The sequence below is a fragment of the Symphodus melops genome, assembly GCF_947650265.1.
Source record: "Symphodus melops genome assembly, chromosome: 15".
NCBI lineage: Eukaryota > Metazoa > Chordata > Actinopteri > Labriformes > Labridae > Symphodus > Symphodus melops.
The window spans coordinates 24,757,607-24,780,936 of record NC_136705.1 but is presented as its reverse complement, the minus strand read 5'-3'; the positions used below and the strand labels follow the sequence as shown (position 1 = coordinate 24,780,936).

Below are 23,330 nucleotides of genomic sequence, written 5' to 3'. Positions count from 1 at the left end.
TTATAAATCCTATGTATTAGATATCTCCCTGCACAGGCTCTGAGATCCTGCGCCTGATGTTCAGGACTTTATAAAGGCTCCACAAAATTGAATCAGAACCCGAGCCGCCTCTATTTATGAATATTCATAGCGTACTTTAAAATGGAAATGGAGGCTATATTGTTATTGTGTTTGAATAATGTCTCCAGCAGCCTTGTTTCTGGTGACTTGTGTGAGTGGGCAGCCGCTTCACAGAGCAGCCATAAATTAAAACAAGGCTGTCTTTGCCTGAAGCAGGGAATAAATAAATGTGAGATGTGAGCAGGAATTCTCTTCCCTTCACGCAGCGTGGCTCTCCTGCAGGAGTCCACAGGTAATGCGTGAGCTCCAAAGGTGAGATTCATCGGCTGCACTCGGTGGACAGAAGCCTCTCCTTCTGTCCAAACCAATTTTGAAGAAGTTAAACATTTAGCATCAACACAAATCTGACCAAGGTCGCCGTCAGACGAGCTACATCATTAGCTCCTTTCAAATCCTGCAGCTTTGAAAAACTCTCCTCTCATTCCATGAATTCCTAATTATCTGCTGTTTTTAATCTGTGCTCTGTTTTGTTTCAAAGCGAAGCCCTTAGCAGACGTGCATCCGTTTATCTCATTTGAGTCCATTTTCCAGTGATAACGAGTTGATTCTGTTTGTTTTTACTTATTTTTCTCGTTACCTCAGGATAGCAACACTGAGTTCATTTCTTCAGATTTTGATGTTATCATAATCCCGAGTGTTGTTATTCTCTGAATGATGATTAAGGACGCACTCACACGAGGCAAACTATAACATGACGAAGCACACTCCACTCCCAAAGTCCAGTTCAGTCTGCTCCCATCCGTGCACGAGCACGCTTTATTTCTTTGGCCCTCGCACTTCTGGACGAGGCGTTTCTGCAAAGTGAAGTTCATGCACGAAGAAAATCCTAAAGCTGTGGTTACCTGGAAACGCTCTGCACACAAAGTTCACGATAGCTTTAATAACTTGTTATCGTCGTTTCTGGCTCCAGAAAACAAAGATACTGGTGTCCAAAAAGCCAAAGTCGAGTCTTCATGGAACACTTCAGGGAGCGGCTGGTTGGCCTGCGAGTGTCCAGGTGCAGACCAGACGGGCGAGTCAGGGATGGACTGGAAGCCTGCAGGGGAGACAGACAGACCCAGCAGGCCATCCCAGCAGTCTGAGCGTGGACACAGCAGAGAGAGACGAGGCGGCGCTACTCGAGCCCAGAGGCTGCTGGAGCTGACATCCTCACCGCTCATCCCCCCCCCCCCCGTCCTGGAGTGGACCAGCCGTGTTGGGAGAAAAAAAACAAGTGAACTTCTTGTTTGTGCTTCATTATCCAGACGCCCTCACGTGAACTGGTTTCTTTACCGTCTTGAGTTCATGATTTATTTTTGTCTCGACCGCTCTCAGCTCGCTGTACGTGCAGCTCTGAGCAGAAGGCTGCATCCATAAGTGCCATATGGTGCTCACAAACAACATGCACATCATGCACCCGCCTCTCTCCCGTGTGTCTGCAAACAATAACAAAAAAAAAAAAGCATCAAAATATGAAGCACCACAAATCCTTTCCTTCAAACCGTCGTGGGAATTGTTATGAGTCTCTTGTTTGCGAGGGTTATTTGGGGGATGTTATTGATTTGTGTGTATTTTACTCTCCCATGAGTGTAAGAAAACAATAAGCCGACACAAACGGCTCCTCTGAAACGCCGCAGACTTGCCATTGGCGGTGTGAAAATACACGGGAAGCTATCAGAGCACAGTGACCCTGTGTGATCGCTCCTTTTATGTAAAAGTACAAAGAGAGGACTTTCTTTGCAAATCAAAAGTGAGATTTTTCTTCTTTAAAGCAGAGTGAATAATTTATTCCTGAATTCATTTGGCATGTTCCTCTTTGAATCCGTACTTGCTGAAGTGCACTTTGCATTTACGCTCCTGCGTCTGCAGCAGCACAGAGGATTCAAGCTTTGCCTAATTGGTTGTTTTGTGCCCTTTTGTCTTGGTCTTTCGTGAACAATGGGATACTGCTGATGTAAATCTAATTCTGGAGAGCCATGCAAGCTTTCCTGTTGCTAACAGTTGTCAGCACACAATTAACTTTTGGCATAACATTGTGTTCTGCATCAGCGAGTGGCTCCTGGGGGAGCAGGCCGCCACCGGCTGAAGACGTCGGGCTGCGCTCCTGTTTTATCGCCTCTCACTCGGACCGTACAGGAACAGCAGCTCCACCAATCACAGCCCTGCTGAGGCATTGTGTGCCAACGCCACGAGGAGACTACCCACCGCCTCGTGTTTATCCGTATTAATTCAGCTTTTACTGCAGCTTTTCATTTGGCTCGCCTTCTCCTCCTGTAACTCCACCAGAGTCCTTCTTTCTGACCGGTTTGCTTAATCTTCAGCCTCCAGATATCAAAACAAACCTTTTTTTATTCAAACTTTCTTTCTTTCACAACAATGAAATAATCCTTCGTGTGTTTAACCCCTTCACCATAAAACCTAGTGGAGGTGGTGTTGTAGTACTCGAGAACACTCTTGGTTTTATTTTTTTTGTTTTGAACGTTTTTGTTTTCCTCGCTCTCAGACGAGGCGGACATCTTTGCAGGAAGTTGATTCGTCAGCTGTGCAGCTCGCTGCATCATTTTGGAAATTCTTCTTATTTGGGAAAATTGCAGGACTGTGGTTACTCAGCTGGAGACGGAGTGTAGACAAACTATGTACATCACGTTGGTAACCTTTGACCCGGGAGGGGGGGAGGGGGGGGGGGGGGGGGGGGCATCTAACAGGACACGCTCTCTCTGTCCTCCTTTGAAGCTCCTCTTTTGATCAGCTCTCCCAGCCTCTCTCCACCTCTCTGATTGGCTCACAAGTGAATCAACTCTGAGCCGAGTAACAATCAGTCAGACGCACACACACACAGACACACAGACACACACGCACACACACACACACACACACACACACACACACACACAGACAACGTTGAGTGATCTCTGTCAGGGTCGCCCGTCTCCTGGAGGTGTTGAGGTGGATTTGATGGTCGAGCTGCTGCGGTTAGAGATGGTGAGGTGCAAACACTAAAATATCCAACATGTTTGATCTGGAGGATTTCAGGTCAAGCTGCCTCGACAGAATACCCGTAATACAGCCAATCAGAGCGAGCGGCGAGCAGCGAGCAAAAACACGACTGAGCCCTGAGCCTGGGGGAAGAAGAAGAGTCTTCATCGATGCAGCCACGTTGGCTGTCCTCCATATTTGTTTTTCTCCTGAAGCTTCTGTGAGATGTTTAGGTTTGCAGTCTGGATGTAAAGCATGCAGGATAAGTTATAACATCTGAGCTCAGGACTTTCAGAGACACGTTTCCATCCTGCATAGAAGTCAAAACATCAGTCCCTCTCTTCCCCTATACCGACCTCTCCCAATCACGCTGCCCTCTTGCTGACCTTTCCGTGACGGACAGATGCTCCTGGTCTTTACTGCCGTCTAGACGAGTTCTTTGATTGTATCGAGCGGTCAGATGGACGATCTCCTGCAGAAAACAAACCCTGAGCTGCCAGGAGGAGGAATCTCCTCTCTTCGTCCTGCGCAGGCCTTCCTCCGCTGTGGCCCAGCCCGCTTTTTATGCCTCTCAGAGGGGCGGGGGGGGGAGACCCGGGGTCAGCCAGGTCACTCTGTGTCAGATCCACCGCCCCCCCCCCTACAACCCTGTCTGCCTGAGCCTTGATGTCGTAGACCAGGTCTGGGAGGCAGCGTCCTGCAGCAGGCCCGTCTGCAGCACGGGGAGTCTTAAGATTATGTAAAGTAATTCAGAGCGTGATGAGAGAGGAGCAGGCCACCGCTGACAGCAGGTTTAGCAGGTATGTAGGTCACGCAGGCGGAGGCCTCTTTTGCATTTCTTCCCTTCCGTGTCTATTTTTGTGTTGTCTCCCCTCTCTCACTACCTCGCCTAATCAGTTATTCACTCACTCCTTTCATCTTGCTCTTTTTTTATCGACTTTCTTTAGTCTATGACGGACCGCTCTGACTGACTCGCACCACCTCAGACAAAGTGGGGAATAGAAGAAGAAGAAGAAAAAAAAAAAAAGGACTTAACAGAGAGATCAAGAGTGAGAGCGGTCGCCTGTGGGGACCAGATTTTTACTTTCAACCTCCCGTCTTATCAAAGGTTCGCCACTGGTCATTTTCCCTTCATGTTTCCCAGCACATGTTGTAAACCGCGTGCCGTCTCTTCTCCTGCCATCTCTCCTTTCCTTCTTATCATCTTCACTCTCTCAAAGCGGCTAAGCTTAACCCCAAAGCAGATGGCATTCCTGCTCATTCAGAGCGCTCTGTTTTCTCATCTTGTCCGGCGAGGCCCGTGTAATGAGCCCGTGTCTGTTTAGAGGACCCTGACCCAGCTCAGAGCGTCCCCACGTCAAGGTTACCCAAACCCAGCGGGGGGAGCACAAAGCCACTAAGTGTCCGCAGCCCCTCGGCCTCTTCTGTTGGGAGTAAAAAGGCAGAATATTAATGAAGATGGCGGTGCAGAGGGGCGGGTTCGGCTGTTTGTTGAGCGGGCTTGTTTTCGTCCCCCTCGCCTGCAGGTCTCGTCTCAGTGCTCTTTAATTGGCTGCGATTGTCCGACACTGTTCCATCCCAGCAAAGAAACTCTGGCTGTCGAACACCGACCCTCCTCTTTCTCCCTAAATCCTTTTCTTCCTCTTTTGAAAGTGGCAGCTCATGCAGCTCAGCTATTTCCACTAAAAACGTTGCATTACCATCTGAAAATGGGCCACTTTCCACATTTAGCAGCTCATTAGTTCTTTTACTCCGGCTCTTGTTGAGGTCCACCCTCTCTTGTTTTGCCTGAGCGGGGAGATGTCTTTAATTATCTTTGCAGACCCAAAGCTATTAGTCCATGCAAAGTTCACTGAGAGGCTCTGTGATACTTGTTTAGTATACATAGCCGATGCAGACCAGACCCGAGCCCCTCATAGACCACCCAGTTTACATACAGAGAGCCTGATTCACTGAAGGCTTCTGCACCATCTAAACCTGTGCAGAAGCAGCAGAATGAACTGTCTGAAGGTCAGTCACACACAAAGGGTTAAACCGGCGTGACCTCGCCGCAGAACAAACAGCGTCTCTTCAATCTGCTGCTGTTTGCCTGAACTTTCATCTTTTAGGTGGGCCACATTTCCCCCTTTTTATGCAAATCAACCTCCGAGCAAAAAAATGTCAGCCAATCGCCGAGCTCAGTTTGAGGCGAAGTGTCTGCTGAGAGGAGGGGGTCGCTGCACTGCGGTGTCCATGTAAACACAGTTCTGACAACAACACAGCCAGCAGGACTCCAGCTTCTCCCTCAGTGTCCACAGTCAGGACTCACACACACATTCACACAGGAGCGTCTCGTCCCCGCTCGGCGCGGTGGGTGGACGAGCTGATCTGCACAGAGGAGGACAGCTTCATGTTTGTGCCTGAATCTCATGGATGCAACATGCTTTGTGTTTTGTGCCTTCAGGCTCTATTGATGTGTAGTTTTCGTACACTTAAAAGTAATTCTGCTCACATCTCCTGAAAGGAAGCCAGCGTCTAAACAGACCTTGACTTTCTTATCGTGATCTCTCAAGATGGAATCCTTTTTAGCACACAGCAGCTCTCGGCCCGCTTCAGAGCAGCATCACACACTTTTACAGAATATTTGATCAAGTCGAGCTAAACAGAAATACTTATCTGAGAGAGAGAGAGAGAGAGAGAGAGAGAGAGAGAGAGAGAGATTCAGTCAGTAAATGCTTTTTTAAATCGTGAGCTAACTTTCCCCGCCTCACAGGAAGAAGAAGTGCGGCGCAGTCGTGACCAAAGTTCACACACAGATTCTTTGTGCGTAAAAGTAGCTTAAAAAAAAGTTTGGATTCAACTTCTTTGTGAAATTTGAGTTAAAAAGTCCTGACTCTGAAATGTCCTCAGAGCGTTAAAGTCGAAGGACGAGCTGCAAACTGAACCGAAAATATGACTGAAAGTGTAAATATGAACAAACGGGTAAAAGACTGAAATAATGAGGGTTGAATCAGTCAGATGGGAACGTCTGCTTCACTTCCTCTCTGCAAAGCTTCACAGTGGAGCTTCAGCAGCAGTTTGAAGTTTCCACCTCGACTTTAGCCGGACTTTTTCCACCCGCCGCCTGTGGTGACGTTTCTGTGAGCTGATGTGCGAACGCAGCAGGAAACAGTCTGGAAAGTAAAGTGGGCGGTGCTGACGACGGTTAATATCACACGACCAGCGAGGGAACTCGTTTCTCAGAGTTTGCTTTACAAACAGCTTTGTCATAAACTCATCTGCGTGGTGTGGCGAGGTTCTTTCAGCGTGGCGTTTGTCGTCTGCGTTTCAATCAGGAGCTTTTAGAGTTTCTAAGTCTGAGACGCGTCGTGTCTTTTGTCTGACGGGGAGCAGCTGCTCACCTGAGCGGGATCAAAGAGCCGCTCTGTCACAGCCGACCTGCCACGGTTTGGGATTCAAATGAACAGAAGAGAGTCTCCCGGGGACCTGACACCTGGGGGGGGGGCGAGGGGGGGGGGGGGGTCACACCGACACGTCTACACCTCCATTGATTTTCTCCTCTCACTGCTCGTGGACGGAGATGTTGTCTAAAAGACGCTTCGATGTCCTGTGGCTGAGGGACGGACAGAGAGCTCCTGGTCTGCCCGAGGCTCCTGTCTGGAACATTAAGCAGAGACGTTTCCCATGATGCTGTGTGGGCGGCCCACAGGGACGGCCTCCCCTGTGGACCGCCTGAGTCAGAAGAACAGAAAACACTGAGACAGAGAGGAAGCAGACAAATGGATTAGTGTGAAATAAAGAAACTTCAGCCTGTCAGAGATCTTTTTACTCTTCCACTTTCTTTAGTGTCATTCAAACTTCAACTTACATGAGGTGAGTAGAACTGACAGAATAAGGTGCAGATATAAAAACTCAAGCTGTGTGTGAAAATACGATACACATAAATATAGCGCACTTTTTTATGGATGTTATTTTGTCTTTTTTTCAGTCCAGTGAGGTAATCCGGTTTTTAAAGTCCTCGCTGTGGGTGGGAGGAGCCTGGTCAGACACCGGCTTTTTGCGATGTCCTGGATGGAAGGAATTGAGGGATTTTAAATTATGAATGCGTCTCTTAAACTTCTCAACGTGTGCAGTGAGAACACGTTTCTATCGTGGTCGAATACTGCGCCGCACGACTCTAATGCTGACCAACAGAACAACGACCTCTGTCTAATAAATGAACGTGGGGAGCGGGGTGTAATTTTCTGCTTGTCTGCATACGAGGGTAACTTATGCACGACTCTCTTCCTTCCTTCCTTCCTTTCTCTGATGTGTGCAGATATGAGTGAGGACACACACACACACACACACACACAGGTCAGCTGCAGAGGGGTTTTCTCTCTCCGGTGTGTCTCCTCTCTGACGAGACGAAAACTTAAAGAAAACCAAAGTTTGTTCAATATTTAAACTTTTGTTCCTGCTTGACCTCTGACCTCGTTTAGTTCTCCGTATCGAAACGTCCTCTGACTCAGCGTCACAAATTAACAGATAAAAGATAAACAGATTGCAGCTCTGTGAGGAAATAAAACAGCAGATCAGAAACACATTGAAGTCCCGAGTATCAGCCGACCTCGCAGAGAAGAGATGCCATGCAGGCTTTTTCACGCCCACGGTATCGAGACGGGGTAGTTCAGGGTCTCGCATGTGTCATAGACAGGATTTAAAAGGAGGAGAAATTGGTTTCAGTACAAACTGACATATCTCTTTTGTGTTTGTATAAACTTCACAGGGTTTGAATCTGGTTGGTTTACGCTCAGATATAAAAACAAAAATAAGCGACTGATTGCAAAAAGGAATAATAAAAAAGCAGCTATTTATCTATTTTCTCCGTGTGTTGGCGTCGCACATGAGGGATTATTAGCGGCCCCAGGGGATCGTGAGTCAATCAGAAGATCTATCAATCTTTAATCTTGACAGCGACGGTTCACAGCAAATGAGACTCCGAGTGTCTCTCTTCATGTCGTAACTGACAGAGCAGTAAAACCTCCTCGTTCCTCTCATGCTGCCGTCAAGAAAAACCCTCTTTTCAGAGACTGCCTGGAATATTTCAGCTGCTGTCTCTTTAAGGCCCTCCCCTCCCTTCTGATTGGCCAGCTCTCTGGAGGGGCAGAACGCTGCAGGGCTGTCGTGTAGCGCCCTCTTCAGGCTCATCCTGGGATTACTCCAACATCCGTTTACCTCGTGGTGTGAAATCTTTACCCATGTGTAGTTTGGACAGCCAGCGTGAGTTTAAAATGGACGATCAACTTTCAGCCTTGGTGGGAGTTTGACCCTGAAGCATTGAGCCGCAGGAGCCGAGGTATTTCCTCTGATGGTAAGATGATAAGAACTAGCTACATTGATTTTGAATTTATAGTTTGACCCCTGTCCTATCTGCTAACATGGAGGAGGCGGAGCTTGATGACCTGTTGTAAAGCCATCACTTTTAAGGGAGCGGTCACGTCGTCCATATTCTTATAAAGTCAGTGCTTCAAAGTCAAACTGACTGAAAAGCTGTCGTGTCACGTTAGCAGTGACTCTCAGCTCTGCAGATTTAAAATAACGTGTAACTATGACAGGAATAGCAACGCCGTTTGTCACTCAGCTTTTAATGGCCAATTAGAATAAATAATCTGCCGAAGGCGAGGCTTCTCATTCTGACTCACAAGTGAAGTTTTTTGTGTGTGGAGTCAGGAAGATGAGCTCTGCAACATTCATGCACTAAATGCATTTTGACCATTAGAAGCCGGCTTTAGGTGCCTTTAACACACCAGTGTAGGATGTAGGAGGCTTCAGGGTCAGCGCTTCCTGCTTTAAGAATAACCGCTGTAAGCTGTCGAGTTTCCTGCTGAGAGAGTCGATTGGAGCTTCTGTTTTTCTCTCTCTTATCGGCCCTCTGTGGACTGAGCCTCTCCTTCACAGGAACCTTGACAGAGGCCCGTTTTTCTCTCTTCCCCATCTTGTTTATGTGTTTACCGCAGCACACTCGCACACACCTCTAAATGATAGCCCCTGTACTGTCAGCACACAGGAGTCGAATTAGAGAGCGAGGCAGAGCAGCGTGGCCGCTCGCTCCGAGCTCCGGGGCGAGGCGGGAGCTGCAATCAGTGGGAATTCTGGGCTTTTTGCTTTGTCATGATCAGCACAGGGTATTAGAGGAAGACGATGCTACTGCAGCACCCACATTGTGTTGTTTTTACCTGAGAGAGAGAGAGAGGAAGAAAGAGGCCAGCTTTCTAATCTAGCCCCGAGTAAAAGAGCAGACGTGATGGAGGCTCCATCAGACACCCGGCGAGGTCCACATGTCCTGCCATCAGCTGTAATATCTGCGACGTGGAAGAGTGTTAATGCATGCCATATTATCTCAAGCGTTTGCATAATTAATGACGCCACACGGCCGGCTCTGGAACACATGTGGAGCAATGTGTGTGTACATGTTTGGTGTCAATTTATTCCTTTACAGGGAGGATCTGAATCTGGTCATCAATCTGTTCTTTTGATGAATTGAAAGCAAAGCTGCTCTTAAGTTGTGGGAGCTCCACGTGTGCCGGGCGCCGGCGTTCATGTTCCTTTAAACCTGTAGTCAAGAGGTCACTCAGCTTTCTGTGTGCAGACGCTTTCAATTCTGCTTTGATTCAATTCTTTGTTTTTACATGAAAATATTAAAACAACCGAGACGATGACATTTTAAACCTCATCATGTTTCTCTAACGTCCGTCTATAAACCCTCCAATCATGACAAGAGTATCAACCACATCTTCTCAAAGCATACATTACCCATAAGCCACCTGCTTAAAGGGACAGGCTCAGGCCGGTAACGGGGACGAGACAGCCGAGCTCGAAACGCAGGCCGGACTCGCTTCAATCTAAACGTGTCACTCAACGATACGACTCCTTCTCTCTCCTGTAGATGTTGCACAGAGCGCCCCCTGCAGGCCTGGAGCTGAACCTGCAGCGTTTCTGTATCTGCAGTTGTTTTCTGAATATGAGTGTTTTTGACTTTGTGGCATTTCTGTACTCGCACAGGTTTGCTGTTAATGCTGTCGTTTTGTTTTTGCAGCGTTTTTCATCCGTTAAATTTGTTTCGGTTGTTTGCATTTGCTTCTGAATGTGCAGCATTTCTGAATATGCTGCAAGTTTTTCCTAATGTGCGTTGTTTTAGCAGTCGCACGGGCGTGACCCCTACCAGCCACCGTACATACAGGAAATGAAGGCAGAACCCAACGTGGTACTCTTTGGCTCCAACATAAAACCTGTGTGTCTTGTGCTTCGGTTTAACAGATGTTCGAAGATCTCAGCATTTAGTCTGCTAAGAATAATATCATTTCTGTCAGAAGCCAAAACTATCAAAATCAGAGCCAAGTTGTAACTAACCAGATTTTCCCTTTAATAGTTCCACATAAAAACAAGGAAAGTAATTTCCCCCTGTGGACGGCTCCGTCCCTCAGCTCCTAAATAAAAAAAGAATAATGAGGTGGAGATTGTTGTTGCTTCATTCCTCCTGCTTTTCCGACGCTCCTCGAGTCCCGCTGGTGTCTCAGGGAGGAGGAATTTAATTTCAAAGTGTTGCAGCAGATTAAATCAGTTTTACGTTGAAGTCTCGCTGTAATGCGTGTTCTCTATATAACCGGCAGCCTGCAGCTCACCGGCGATGTAAAGGTGTTATTTCATGTCTCGATGTTTTTAGAAGTCTCTGCATGATGTGTTTCCAAACCTGCAATTACAACCAAGGAGCCTGCGCTTCCACGAGGGACCGAATGACCTCGACACGAGACGTACAAAAACATTCAGCGCACTTTGGATTCTTCACGGTTCTTCTTCTATCACACCTAAGCAGTCGTGTTTGTTTACATCATCACTGGACCGCCTGGGGAGAAGGGTTATTTTTATGCTGGGCTTTGTTTTGGATGATTGTTGTTGCAAAAGGCGAGAAGCGTTGAGGTTTGCTCAGGGAGTGACGGAGGAGAAGGAGAAGTAAGACGAGAGGAGAGAAGGTAGGAAGGAGAGGTAGCATGAGGAGAGAAGGGAAGAAGGAGAGGTAGCATGAGGAGAGAAGGGAAGAAGGAGAGGTAGCATGAGGAGAGAAGGGAAGAAGGAGAGGTAGCATGGAGGAGAGAAGGGAAGAAGGAGAGGTAGCATGGAGGAAAGAAGGTAGGAAGGAGAGGTAGCATGAGTAGAGAAGGGAAGAAGGAGAGGTAGCATGAGTAGAGAAGGGAAGAAGGAGAGGTAGCATGGAGGAGAGAAGGGAAGAAGGAGAGGTAGCATGGAGGAGAGAAGGGAAGAAGGAGAGGTGGCATGAGGAGAGAAGGGAAGAAGGAGAGGTAGCATGAGGAGAGAAGGGAAGAAGGAGAGGTAGCATGGAGGAGAGAAGGGAAGAAGGAGAGGTAGCATGAGGAGAGAAGGGAGGAAGGAGAGGTAGCATGGAGGAGAGAAGGGAGGAAGGAGAGGTAGCATGAGTAGAGAAGGGAAGAAGGAGAGGTAGCATGGAGGAGAGAAGGGAGGAAGGAGAGGTAGCATGGAAGAGAGAAGGGAGGAAGGAGAGGTAGCATGGAAGAGAGAAGGGAGGAAGGAGAGGTAGCATGAGTAGAGAAGGGAAGAAGGAGAGGTAGCATGAGTAGAGAAGGGAAGAAGGAGAGGTAGCATGGAGGAGAGAAGGGAAGAAGGAGAGGTAGCATGGAGGAGAGAAGGGAAGAAGGAGAGGTAGCATGAGTAGAGAAGGGAAGAAGGAGAGGTAGCATGGAGGAAAGAAGGTAGGAAGGAGAGGTAGCATGAGTAGAGAAGGGAAGAAGGAGAGGTAGCATGAGTAGAGAAGGGAAGAAGGAGAGGTAGCATGGAGGAGAGAAGGGAAGAAGGAGAGGTAGCATGGAGGAGAGAAGGGAAGAAGGAGAGGTAGCATGAGTAGAGAAGGGAAGAAGGAGAGGTAGCATGGAGGAGAGAAGGGAAGAAGGAGAGGTAGCATGAGGAGAGAAGGGAAGAAGGAGAGGTAGCATGGAAGAGAGAAGGGAAGAAGGAGAGGTAGCATGGAGGAGAGAAGGGAAGAAGGAGAGGTGGCATGAGGAGAGAAGGGAAGAAGGAGAGGTAGCATGAGGAGAGAAGGGAAGAAGGAGAGGTAGCATGAGGAGAGAAGGGAAGAAGGAGAGGTAGCATGAGGAGAGAAGGGAAGAAGGAGAGGTAGCATGAGGAGAGAAGGGAAGAAGGAGAGGTAAGAAGAGAGGAGAGAAGGGGGAAGGAGAGGTAGCATGAGGAGAGAAGGGAAGAAGGAGAGGTGGCATGAGGAGAGAAGGGAAGAAGGAGAAGTAAGAAGAGAGGAGAGAAGGGAAGAAGGAGAGGTAGCATGAGGAGAGAAGTGAAGAAGGAGAGGTGGCATGGAGGAAAGAAGGGGGAAGGAGAGGTAGCATGAGGAGAGAAGGGAAGAAGGAGAGGTAGCATGAGTAGAGAAGGGAAGAAGGAGAGGTAGCATGGAGAAGGGAAGAAGGAGAGGTAGCATGGAGGAGAGAAGGGAAGAAGGAGAGGTGGCATGAGGAGAGAAGGGAAGAAGGAGAGGTAGCATGGAGGAGAGAAGGGAAGAAGGAGAGGTAGCATGGAGAAGGGAGGAAGGAGAGGTGGCATGAGTAGAGAAGGGAAGAAGGAGAGGTAGCATGGAGGAGAGAAGGGAAGAAGGAGAGGTAGCATGGAGAAGGGAAGAAGGAGAGGTAGCATGGAGAAGGGAGGAAGGAGAGGTAGCATGGAGGAAAGGAAGGTAGGAAGGATGTGTGAACAGAGGTGTCTCAGGCTGCCTCACAGCAGTGCCAGTCTGAAATCCATTTTTCCTGCGTCTCTCTCTCCCTTCCTGTGTTTCGTTCTTCTCTCGAGTGAAACTCTTCAGGAAGTCGGTGGATTTCATGATTTCAAGGTGTTGGAGGTTGTTGAACATCTCCACTGATGCAAATAAATTAACCCGTCTGCATCTGTGTGTGTGCTTCACTTTACAGACGTCTCCGAGGTCAACGACACCGACACCAGCAATGGAGGTAAGTGAACTTGTTTTCTCTTGACGAGTGATGACACGTCAGATTCTTGTTTACGGTGCTCCTCACCTCGTTTTTAACTCATATTTATTTAAAGCAGAGTGAGCAAAGTGCAGAAACCAGAGGTGACCTGAACTATTCTGTCTCACAGGTCGCCATGGTGAATCTATAAACCACAGTTTCCCTTTGCTTTATCTTCTGTTGTCGGGTGTCTTCACACCTCACTTGTTTGTTTTGGTTTAAAATGAGTCTGGTCCACTTGGGAATGAAACCCGGGGAGGATCCTGGTCTGTTTGCTTGTAGTGAGAATATGAACCAGCCTCGATCTGCAGGAAGTAACCACGTCGAGCCCTCGCTCGTCATCGTCTCTGAACATGTGTTGGACCTGGTGAAATCGCCCCCTGCTGGCCATTACAAAAAAATGCAGCTTTAAGCCACTTTTGCATTGGCTTCAATTTTTCCAACCCAAGGCTTGGACCACGTCTTATAAAAAGTATTACTCTCCCAGCTGGATGTTTCTGTCAACGCAGCCGCCAGTGGGAGGAGCTACAGCAAACATCAGAGGTCGAGACTGATTCTGAACCCCCCCCTGGTGTTTAAAATGAGTACTGCAGTCTAAACTCTAAGCATCACAGAGAGCTGTCTCCCCCCCTCCTGTCTCACCATGTGGTGGACACTGAAGCTTCAGTGTTTAGCCAGCACTTCAACACAGCATGTTTCCTTCATGTCTGATCACAGAGGACGAGAGCAGCTCTCTGATTGGAGCTGAAAGGTTTAAAAATACTTCATTCCAAATCAAATCCAGTGCATTCCTCTTCCCTTCATTCACTAGAAATTAATTCAGCTCGATTCACAGGCTTGGTGTGGAACAGATATCCTTTCGGCATACTGATTATTTCCTGCACAGCATGATGGGAAACTGGATGCTTGATTCTGAATCCCTCTCCTTCTCTCTATTCTCCTCCTTCCTCTCCTCAAGAAGAGATAAAGGAGCGTGTGGAGGGCCCAGAAGAACCGGATTCAATTCTAACCGACAGCAATCAGTCCAAAGGTAAGGGCACGGGAGAGGCTCTCACACTCGCTCGCCGCCGCACACGTATCTATTTATAAGCAGATCCTTATTAGCGGCCACAGCTGCCGAATTAAAATTCACGTCTCCCTGAGAATCCTCAGCGCTGTGCAGCCGAGGGTTACTCAGCGTCACCCTCCTTGTCTTCGTATTTCCTCCCTCTCGTCTGTCTCCATCTCCTCCTCCTCTCTGTGGGGGAGGCGCTTCGTACGTGCTCCTCCAGGGCCAGACGCATTTGTGAATCCTCTCTACCCGTTTCAGGTGCACAGCTACGACCCTGATATTTAGGTTTAAATGTGTCAGCATGTCTTTGGAGATTGAGTGTGATAAATTACCTGCAACCTCCACTATCAGACGTTTAATAAATCAAGCGTGCATTGCATATTATTTGAACGTGCAGCTAGCACAAACTGCAGGGGTAATAATCATGCCAATAAATCATATTTGAGATGGATACCACACTGTTGTTATTCTCAGGTCTGCGTGGGGATTCTGGGTAATAAGACAGCGTGTAATTTGAATGTAAGCATCGGCGGAGAGTGCTCTGAATGTCTATGTTTGATTCGTTCTGTGTGGCTCTGCGGGGTTGTTCAGCCAACCAATGGGATTCAGATTTGGGCAGAGCACACATTCCAGGTAGGAAAAAAAATAATTTCATTAAGCAACTGTTGTGAACAGATTGTCAGGGTTGAATAAATAGGACGGCAGAGCAGCATATGAAATAAGTTGGCAGCGACTAACGAGGCGGTGTGGAAAGGAGAAGCTTTAACAATGCCAGACAAAAGCGCCAGAGAAAGAAGAAGGGAGAAAAAAAAGCCTGTTGTGGAACACGCGTGAGGATCAGGGCGGGCTGTGAAGGAGGGAGGGAAACACGCCGTTAAATAAGAAGCCAAAAGTACAGTATGAAAACACGACACTCAGACCTCTTCTGATGTTACGAGCAAATATCTTGTTTTTGGACCGAATCTTAAGTGATGACGTCCCTGAGAATGTTGGAAAATAATCCTGCTCCCAAGAGCTCGTGTCCTTTGGAGCCACGATCGGCTCTGATTTTTCCCTTTTTAACAACTTTTCTTTTCCTTCTGAAGCGTCCTGGAAGCCGTTCACCGGTGTCACGTGATGTTTGACCATATTTATCGTCTTCACACTGAACTGGAATTCCCCCGAGCCTGAATAACGAGAGAAAGATCAAGAGTGCAATTGTGTTCATTGGATAGGACAGCTGAAGAGTGTGTGTGTGTGTGTGTGTGTGTGTGTGGGGGGGGGGGGGGGTTTGGATTACATGTCTGATATATTTATGTGTAACATGACACAAATTCTGCCTTTAATATGAAATGTAATTTGCCCTGCAGATTGTTTTTACATGAAGATTAGTAGGAAGTGAAAGCTAGTGGTGCATAAAGAGAAACCCAGATCCGTCTTTGTCTCCTCTTCAGACTCTGTTGAGAAGAAAGAATGAGCAGCTGAGGGACGAACGATCAACCTCATCTGACAGCCAGCAAACTGTGCGAAGCCAACACACTGGTGTCAGCCCGGCCAATGTCAGAACGGGCTCTGACACCGGACCCAGGACAACCAGATACTCACACCATGCTCACATCCCCTCCTCCCCCCTCCCCCGACTCACCCCTCCTCTCTCCATGTACTGTATGTATATGTATGTATGTACAAAACCTTACTCTAGGACTTGAACATATCAAGCAGAAAAGAAGAGCCATACCTCACTGTGTGTTAGTCATGCGTCGTCTTGCAGACTTTGTTTCACATTAAGTCACTGTGGGAGTCGGAGGACACGCGGCCACAGATTAACACGTCCATCCTCGTGCTCTAACAACGCTAACTTTCACCGCTGCAGTCGTGACACTTGTGTGGAGTGTGAGGCGCCGACACCCGTCCTGTTGTTTAGATAGATGAGCGAGGTGTGTCACTCTGCAGACCGTCACCTCTAACTCCTCCACATGCATTTAACCCTCCATCGGCACCAACGCACGCTAAAGAGGGTGTGAGCGTCTTTTCACAAATCCCCCCCCCAGTCCACCCCCACCCCCCACCTCCCCCTTCACATTTTTTTTGTTGCAGTTTCCAGTGCATGCTCGAAAATAATTGCTTTAAAGTTCACCAACAATAACAGGAATTAAAGTCCCCTCCGCTTTCGCTTCTCTCCTTATCAGATTGTCTCTAATTGTATGGAAGGAATCTGCCTTATTTCATATCGAACTAAATAAGTCTAAATCACACGCCTGAGGAGGCGGCGGGAGTACAAACCCTTCGCTCGTGTAATGCTTGCAGATGATTTGTAGTTTTAAGACAACCTTCATGTTAAGACTTAAACCCGTTGTTAATGATTTTCTCCTCTGTTGATTTTAAACAAATTGTATTTCTTTTAAGGATTCATGGGTTCTTTTCGGAGGTGCCATAGTCGAGATCAGATGAATTAAAGTTGTATGAAATGATGCCTTCATACTTTGATGTTTGCTTTGCTAAACTATAACAGAAACAACTAATAAAGTTTAAGGTGGAAGCCGAGTCTCAGCTCCTCACGCACCTTCTTGTCTCCTTTCTGCTTCCACTATCTGCCGTCAGTCGTGATTGGACGTGGGCGGCTGTGACGGAGCAGCAGACCAAGCTCCCACGGCGGCCATGTTGCATACTTTATTAATCCTAATTTTTATGAGATTGAACCTCGATTGCAGTGAGGAGGGAGGGAATTAGAGACGCTGACAACAACAACATCTTAAAGTAAATAAATGCACATCATGCAGAGGTTGTTGAGAACGAGTATACTGAGCTGGAGCTGTGGAGGCCAGGACTACTTCTACAGAATCAGCAGGTTTAGTCTGACGTGACCATCAGATCCAAACAGGAACACCAGCGAGGCATCAATCATAAACACTGTTTTTAACTTCATCCTGTCAGCGGAGGCTTTTATCGTCCTGTTAAAAAGAAAAGCAGTCAGCCATTGTTCTCCGTTTTGGATCACATAATGTGCCAAAGAAAAAAAAAAAAAAAGCAACAACAACAGGTTCGTCGTCTGTGGCTCTCTCTGTGTTTACGTCCATGAACGTGTGAGGAGGGACGTTTACATTTTAATGACTTCATTTAAACGTGTTGCATGTCGGCACCGCGCCGCTCCCTGAACTTGAGTGGTGGGTAGCGGCGAGGGAGACGGCTTCATCGCCGCCTTACATCCGCCTCCTCTGCATGCAGAACACTCCGGGGCTAAAACAACAAACCTCCGCCTTTCCCACTAAAAAAAACCAACCAGCCTGCGACCCAGTTTTACGCCTCACAGTTTGGCTTTTTGAGTTGTGAGGCTCAAATTGCTTCCTCACATTGTTAACGGCCCCGGCAACAACATCTCCCAGACGCTGCATCTACACATTAAAGTCAACATGGACGCATGATTTAGTGTCAGGTGACACGACTGTTTTCTGACTGATCAAACGGCTCTGGGCTGATTCGATGTGACGCGCTACATTTATTCCGTTTTCCGGATGAAAGCTCTGCAGACCTCTTCTTATGCAAACATACATTCCCGTGTTGTCTGCAGTTTTCCCACAGCTCTCCTGGCGTCTTCTCCTCCACCCTGCCTGTTAACACAGCAACCAACAAATTGGAGAGAAGTAACTCCGGCTCTGAAGCTTTAAGTCCCAGCCCGAGATAAGCTGTTTTTATCTGAAGTACGGCGTTTGTCCTTCATGAAAATTCATCGCCCCCACAAGACGCAAAGGCAACACTATAGGTGAACTAAGCCCAGATAAACACTCTAATTGGGAAGAAAATTGACGGCGTTCATTATGGATGCCTGTCTTCAAAGGAGGGGAGAGCCGCTGAAATGTTGAAAGGAAATTGACTCGCAGCGCTGCTCCTTCGCTTTGAAAGAGAGAGAGAACACGTCGATTAAACTCGTTGGCAGAAGACGAGTATGCAGATTACGTTTGTTGTCTGAGTAACAAACGGCGTTTGTCTCGTACTCGCGGCCTCTTCTGGCGAGAGGAGGAGGATTAATAAAATAAAGTCTGTCCCCGCAGCGCTCTGTTGCTTTAATTATCAACTTCATAATGAGCTTCTTCAGGTAATACGACATTTTCTCACCAGCACTGATGCCTTATTGAAGATGAGGCTTGCTGGAATGTGTTAATGGATAAAAAAACAAACAGAAAAAGGGGGCGTGGTCTATTAATTACATACATGTCATTCATACTACAGAAAGTGATAGATCCATGTTAACAAATACAATAATGCTTAACAGTTTCTTGAGGTTAAAGAGAAGATTTGACCTTAAACAGACGAGGTGAAAAAAAGTAAAAAAATAATTAATTAACAGATTGACGTCGTTTTTGAGGTTTTGTTTAAAAGTGAAAATAGAGCTGGAGCTCTTTCCAGATCAGACGTTTCAAAGGGCGATAAAAAGGAACGTGTGACTGTCGCTGCTTTACGGGTCGAGCTGCTCATCAGCAAAGACTGATAAAAAGAGCAGCAGGGACCAATATAAGGTCCGGTGTTTCATTTCACTGGAGACCAATCAGGCAGATTTGTGTGTAAACCTGCGTTAAATCCACATCATTACGTCGGGAATGTTCTCGTTATCCACGAGGTCAAAGCTTGAACGCTTCCTCTTTCTGAGAGAGATAAATGACAACACCTCTTTGAAGAACACGTTTTAAGTAGAAGCTGTAAGAAAAGCAGCGACGGCTCACCTTGTTGCTCCTCTTGTTAATGAATTTACTTCAGAAGTCATTAAAAATGTTCTGTGTTGTTTTTTCAAGAGGAAGAAAAAGTCTAATGAGAGAGAATGAAAAGCAGCGGCTCCGTGATTAAATTGGACGTTAATAAATGCATTAGCCGTGCTGAACTGTAACTTTGTGAGTGGTTTTGGTTCTGCTGATGTTCCTCTCACACATTAAATCAAAATGTCACCTGAATCAGCCTTGCATTTAAAGATCAAGAACTTACAAGTGAAGCAGAGGGGAGCGCCTGGTTTCTCCCGGAGCCCTGCTGCTTCTCTCTGCACACGTCTAATGTGAAAGCACTTAATGTGAGAACGCTGAACACGATACATAAACCAGCACCTCAGCAGGGGAGCCGGGTCAAAAGCAAAAGTGGTTTTCCATTTCAACAATTTTTTTCCTAAAGCCGGAAGGACACTCGTCTTTTTGTGTCTTTATAAAAACAAAAATAATCGCTGGCGTTAACATCTTACAAACACTGAAACTTTCTTGTCAGATAATTCCACGTATAATTTTTACTTTGTGTCAAACGATGCTTTTCTGAGTTATTTAAAAGGACACTTTAATCCTGAGGAGCAACTTCTCAGACGCGCTCTAGAAAAGGTGATATACAGTCTGCATCATGCACCCTGTGAGAAGAGGCTAATTTACACATACTACTTGTTTTTTTTATAGATGGAGAAGTCGTATCTTAAGGCTTCATTTTGCACACGTCACGATGCTTCTCCATCTTTACTCTATGAGTTCATTATTCAGCCGTCTCTCTCGTTTACCTTCTGAGCCTTCGAGTATCAAAGAGCAGCGCTGCTTCTCCTTAGGATGTTTGTTCAAAGTCACTGAATGCATGCAAACTCCTGCACACTGTCGAACCTGCAGAAATAATCACCTGGAAAAGTCTCTACATAATTGGAAGACAGGCTGCTTCACTTTCAATTTAAAACACAGAAATGATGCTGCATTGATATTTAAAGAAAAGTACCAGCAGCCGTTTTCCCTTAAAGCCCTCAACTCAAGTCCCGCCTCTGACAGGGCAGATAGCCAATCACAGCACCCCTGCACCAACGTCGCCACTGGAAGGACAGAAGAGTGAGAGGCTACAGGACATCCTGCCGACCAAATATGGTCACTTCTGGGTTTGATGGATCCTGCATTTCCCAAAGCTTCAGGATTTGTAGAAAACCTTCGAGGACTCGTGAGCGTGTTTTCAATTCTGCATGTGAATGTTTGAACGAGCAGAAGATGCACAGTTCTCTGCAGCCGGCTGCCTGGAATCTGAGAGTCCAGATGAAGATGGACTGAAACTCTGTTAATGCTGTACTTTTTTTTTTTGCAGACAGGCAAACTCACAGCACTAAACAACCAAATGACTCGAGGTGTTAAGAGCCATTCAGTTTGAATCCTGGCAGCAGTCACAGCCTGAGCGATTATCCCAAACACTCTGGGCAACTTCTTGGCCAGCAGCACTCACCTCTGTCTGCCAGGAAAGTTGCCACAAACTTATCGAGCTTAAATTCAACACAGGTCCTTATTTACCAGTTTTATAAAAATCCACTGGAAGGCTTTTCTTGATTATTTCTCAAACAAATATGAGATCAAATCTTCCAGTTGAGAAAGAAAGGTTTTTGGTTTTCACACTGATGGAGCTTTTGGCAGGCACAAGTGAGGACCTGTGTTGGCTTCAATTCATGTTCGAATAAAAAGAAAAGCGAACAGAGAAATGTGACATGGTGGTACTAACAACTTTGGTTTTTTTTGTTAACACCTTTTCTGAGGAAGTGTTTAGAGGTTACGCATAAAAAAATATCTCAGTATTTGCTTCAAACAAAAGTGTTGATTTAAAAAGCTCAAAAGTTTCCATGATGCACTTTTTACAGTGCTGCTTGAACGAAATCAGGAAACGTCCAGAGTCCATCGTAACTCGCCGTGTCACTCATCGAAGGCGTCTTTGAATCTTTTGCCTCTCCGTCCCCACTGAGTGGGCGTGGTCAGGAGAAGAAGTGACGTCAGTGCAGTATTTAAAGATGCTGCAGTGACGGGCTCCATGCACACACCTGACAGGCTGGAATACGGTAGATACAGCGTGGTCATGATCCCCCACTGCCAGCAGCTGGTTGGGTCTTATTACCATCCGTCCGTCCGTAGAGAACATCAGAGTCGGGATGTCGGATCGTTAGGTGGTTCAGGTGACGTGCAGCCTCCGCCACCTTTCTGTCCAACATGGCCGCTGTTCCACTTCTGTCTAATGAAAGCCTTCAGTAAACACAGCGAGCTGCTGAGTGTTTGTTGGAGGGTACGTGGGGTGACCCTCGGGTGCATGCTGTAGGTGTATTTATTAATTCACAGATAAGGGTGGAGGGGGCCGCTCCTTCCCACCACGATTTCATTATTTTCCCTTCCGAACTCCTGCTGGTTATGTTAATGTCTCGTGAATTTCCATAACAAAATAGGCATCGAGGTAGGGAGGAAAATCACTTCAACACAGCATGCAATTTAAATGTGCCATTTCGCTACCAATCATTCTGCAGTGAAGTGTGGAGGCTACACACAGACACGCTCGTCATCTCTGCGAGCTGCTGCGGGGCAGGTGGAGGGTAGAGGACAACAGGTAGGACGACATGTACCTGCTGTACTTTGATTCTTTGTCCTGCTTGGACCCTTTGTGTTCATTACACTGAATCAGTGCAAAGGAACAAGAAGATTTCATTGGCTGAAAATCCTTCCAGAGAGATTTGAGTCTGTGTAATTCTGCTGTAAAGTTCAACACGTATTCGAGGTCGCTCAAGTTTGAATGTCTTAAATATTAACACACTTGGTTTTGAACTTTTGAGTAGCGCAAAATGATGGAAGAAGAAGAAGTTATAGGAAAAATAAGAAGCTAACAGGATGGACTGAAGGTGACAAAATTGGCCCGTGGTTGAAGAGTGTGACTGGGAGGCGGGGCCTATCTGTGTGCCTTGACCTTCCTGTCATTGGTTTGGTTTGGTGGATCCCCAGATCTGGACTCGTGTATTGATCCGGGGAGGTTGCAGCTTTGTCAGTGTGTGTCGATGTTGCTCCGCTGGATAAACAACATCGATTAAAAATGACTCATTTAGCAACACTGTCAGCCTGCGGAGCCCGGCGGAGGCGCTAACTGATGGGGATGATTACAATGACACCAAACAGCCCTTTATAAGCTTTCCTGTCACACAGCTCTTCTGCAAGATGCAACTCACAAAACACCTCACTGTGCAACATATAGGCAGGTTTTCTCATTCACTGTTAATTGGCTCATTTATTCCTGCGTGCGGTGTGAAAAAAAAAGGTTGTGAATAAACTTGGCTAACAAAGTTTTGGGAGCGTGTCAGAGGCGAGCTGTCTGAATGGGAACAGACAGTGACATTAATGGAGGGAGGCTGAGAGCGTCTGCAGACAGTCCACGCCACCCGGCCCTCCCGTCTCCGGGCTAAACGTCTCCTGTCACAGCTGACAACTTCTGCAATTGATTAAGTCAGTCTTGCTGACAGGAAGACACAAGGTCACAATTATGATGAATGCTCTGTTTATTCAGTTTGATAGTAAGAAGATTTTGGGAGGGGAAAAAATGGGATAATTTACTCTCTTGTTGAGCTGATATGAATTTGGTCAGTCGATACTTTGGGTGCAGAGTAAGTTCAGAATTAATTTCTGTGGCGTTCACTTGGATGAGTCTGAAACACGCCACTGAGCACTGCAACAACTTTTCCCAGCGGCTGCAGCAAAAGGAATGAAAATTCAATTTCTGGGGTTGAATCAGTTTATTCATTGCACCGTTCCACCGTGCATCTATCAGTTCACCAATCTATTAATGTAGCCTGTCAGATCTGAGCTCAGGTCCTCCTCACCTTCAGCGTCCGCCCGCCTCCATATCTCCCATCCCTGCAGCTCTTCACGGCTCAGTACTCCCCGCTCTAATATATATGACCGATCCTTTCAGAAGCCAATTCAGGAGCTAACCACCACATTCCGGACTTCTATCAGGGCCCGATAACGCGAGGTTTGACCATCTGTCAGCGCCGTGACTGTTGCCTATAAACTTCACGCTCTGTCTTTTTATTCATCTGTTTCTCGGAGGAGAGATGCAGCAGGCGCCTGAGAGCTGGAGGCGGAATCAGAGAGAGAGAGAGAGAGAGAGAAATCAATTACCGCCTTTGCCTCTGCCTAAAACAAGCCGTGTCGGAGACCATCTACTGAGGGAGGACAAAAGGGGGCCGGTGGCCTCTCAAACGCCCCAAACCTCAGGAGACGAGGGCGGAGAGCATCCTGTCACGAGCCCTGACACGCAGCCGTCACTGCCACCGCTGCAAAATAGGCCCCTGTCACACCTCAAAATGGGATCCAGCCACTTCATGTGCAATCAGGCCAACATCAGTGATTGATGACCACAGAGAGGAAGATAGGGGAAGACAGCAGAGAAGCAGCCAAGGCAGAAAA

At 47.1% G+C, this 23,330-nt stretch overlaps 1 protein-coding gene across 1 annotated transcript in view; it reads left to right on the top strand.

The window, feature by feature from the left end:
* LOC306835992 (uncharacterized protein) overlaps positions 1-16,674 on the top strand; it is a 242,486-nt gene extending 225,812 nt beyond the window's left edge. The window contains exons 12-14 of the mRNA XM_079362844.1: positions 13,044-13,082; positions 14,059-14,130; positions 15,585-16,674. Coding sequence (XP_079218970.1) covers positions 13,044-13,082; positions 14,059-14,130; positions 15,585-15,607 — 134 coding nt within the window. The 3' untranslated portion in view covers positions 15,608-16,674. The remainder of the gene's footprint in view (positions 1-13,043; positions 13,083-14,058; positions 14,131-15,584) is intronic.
* The last annotated feature ends 6,656 nt before the right edge of the window (positions 16,675-23,330 follow it).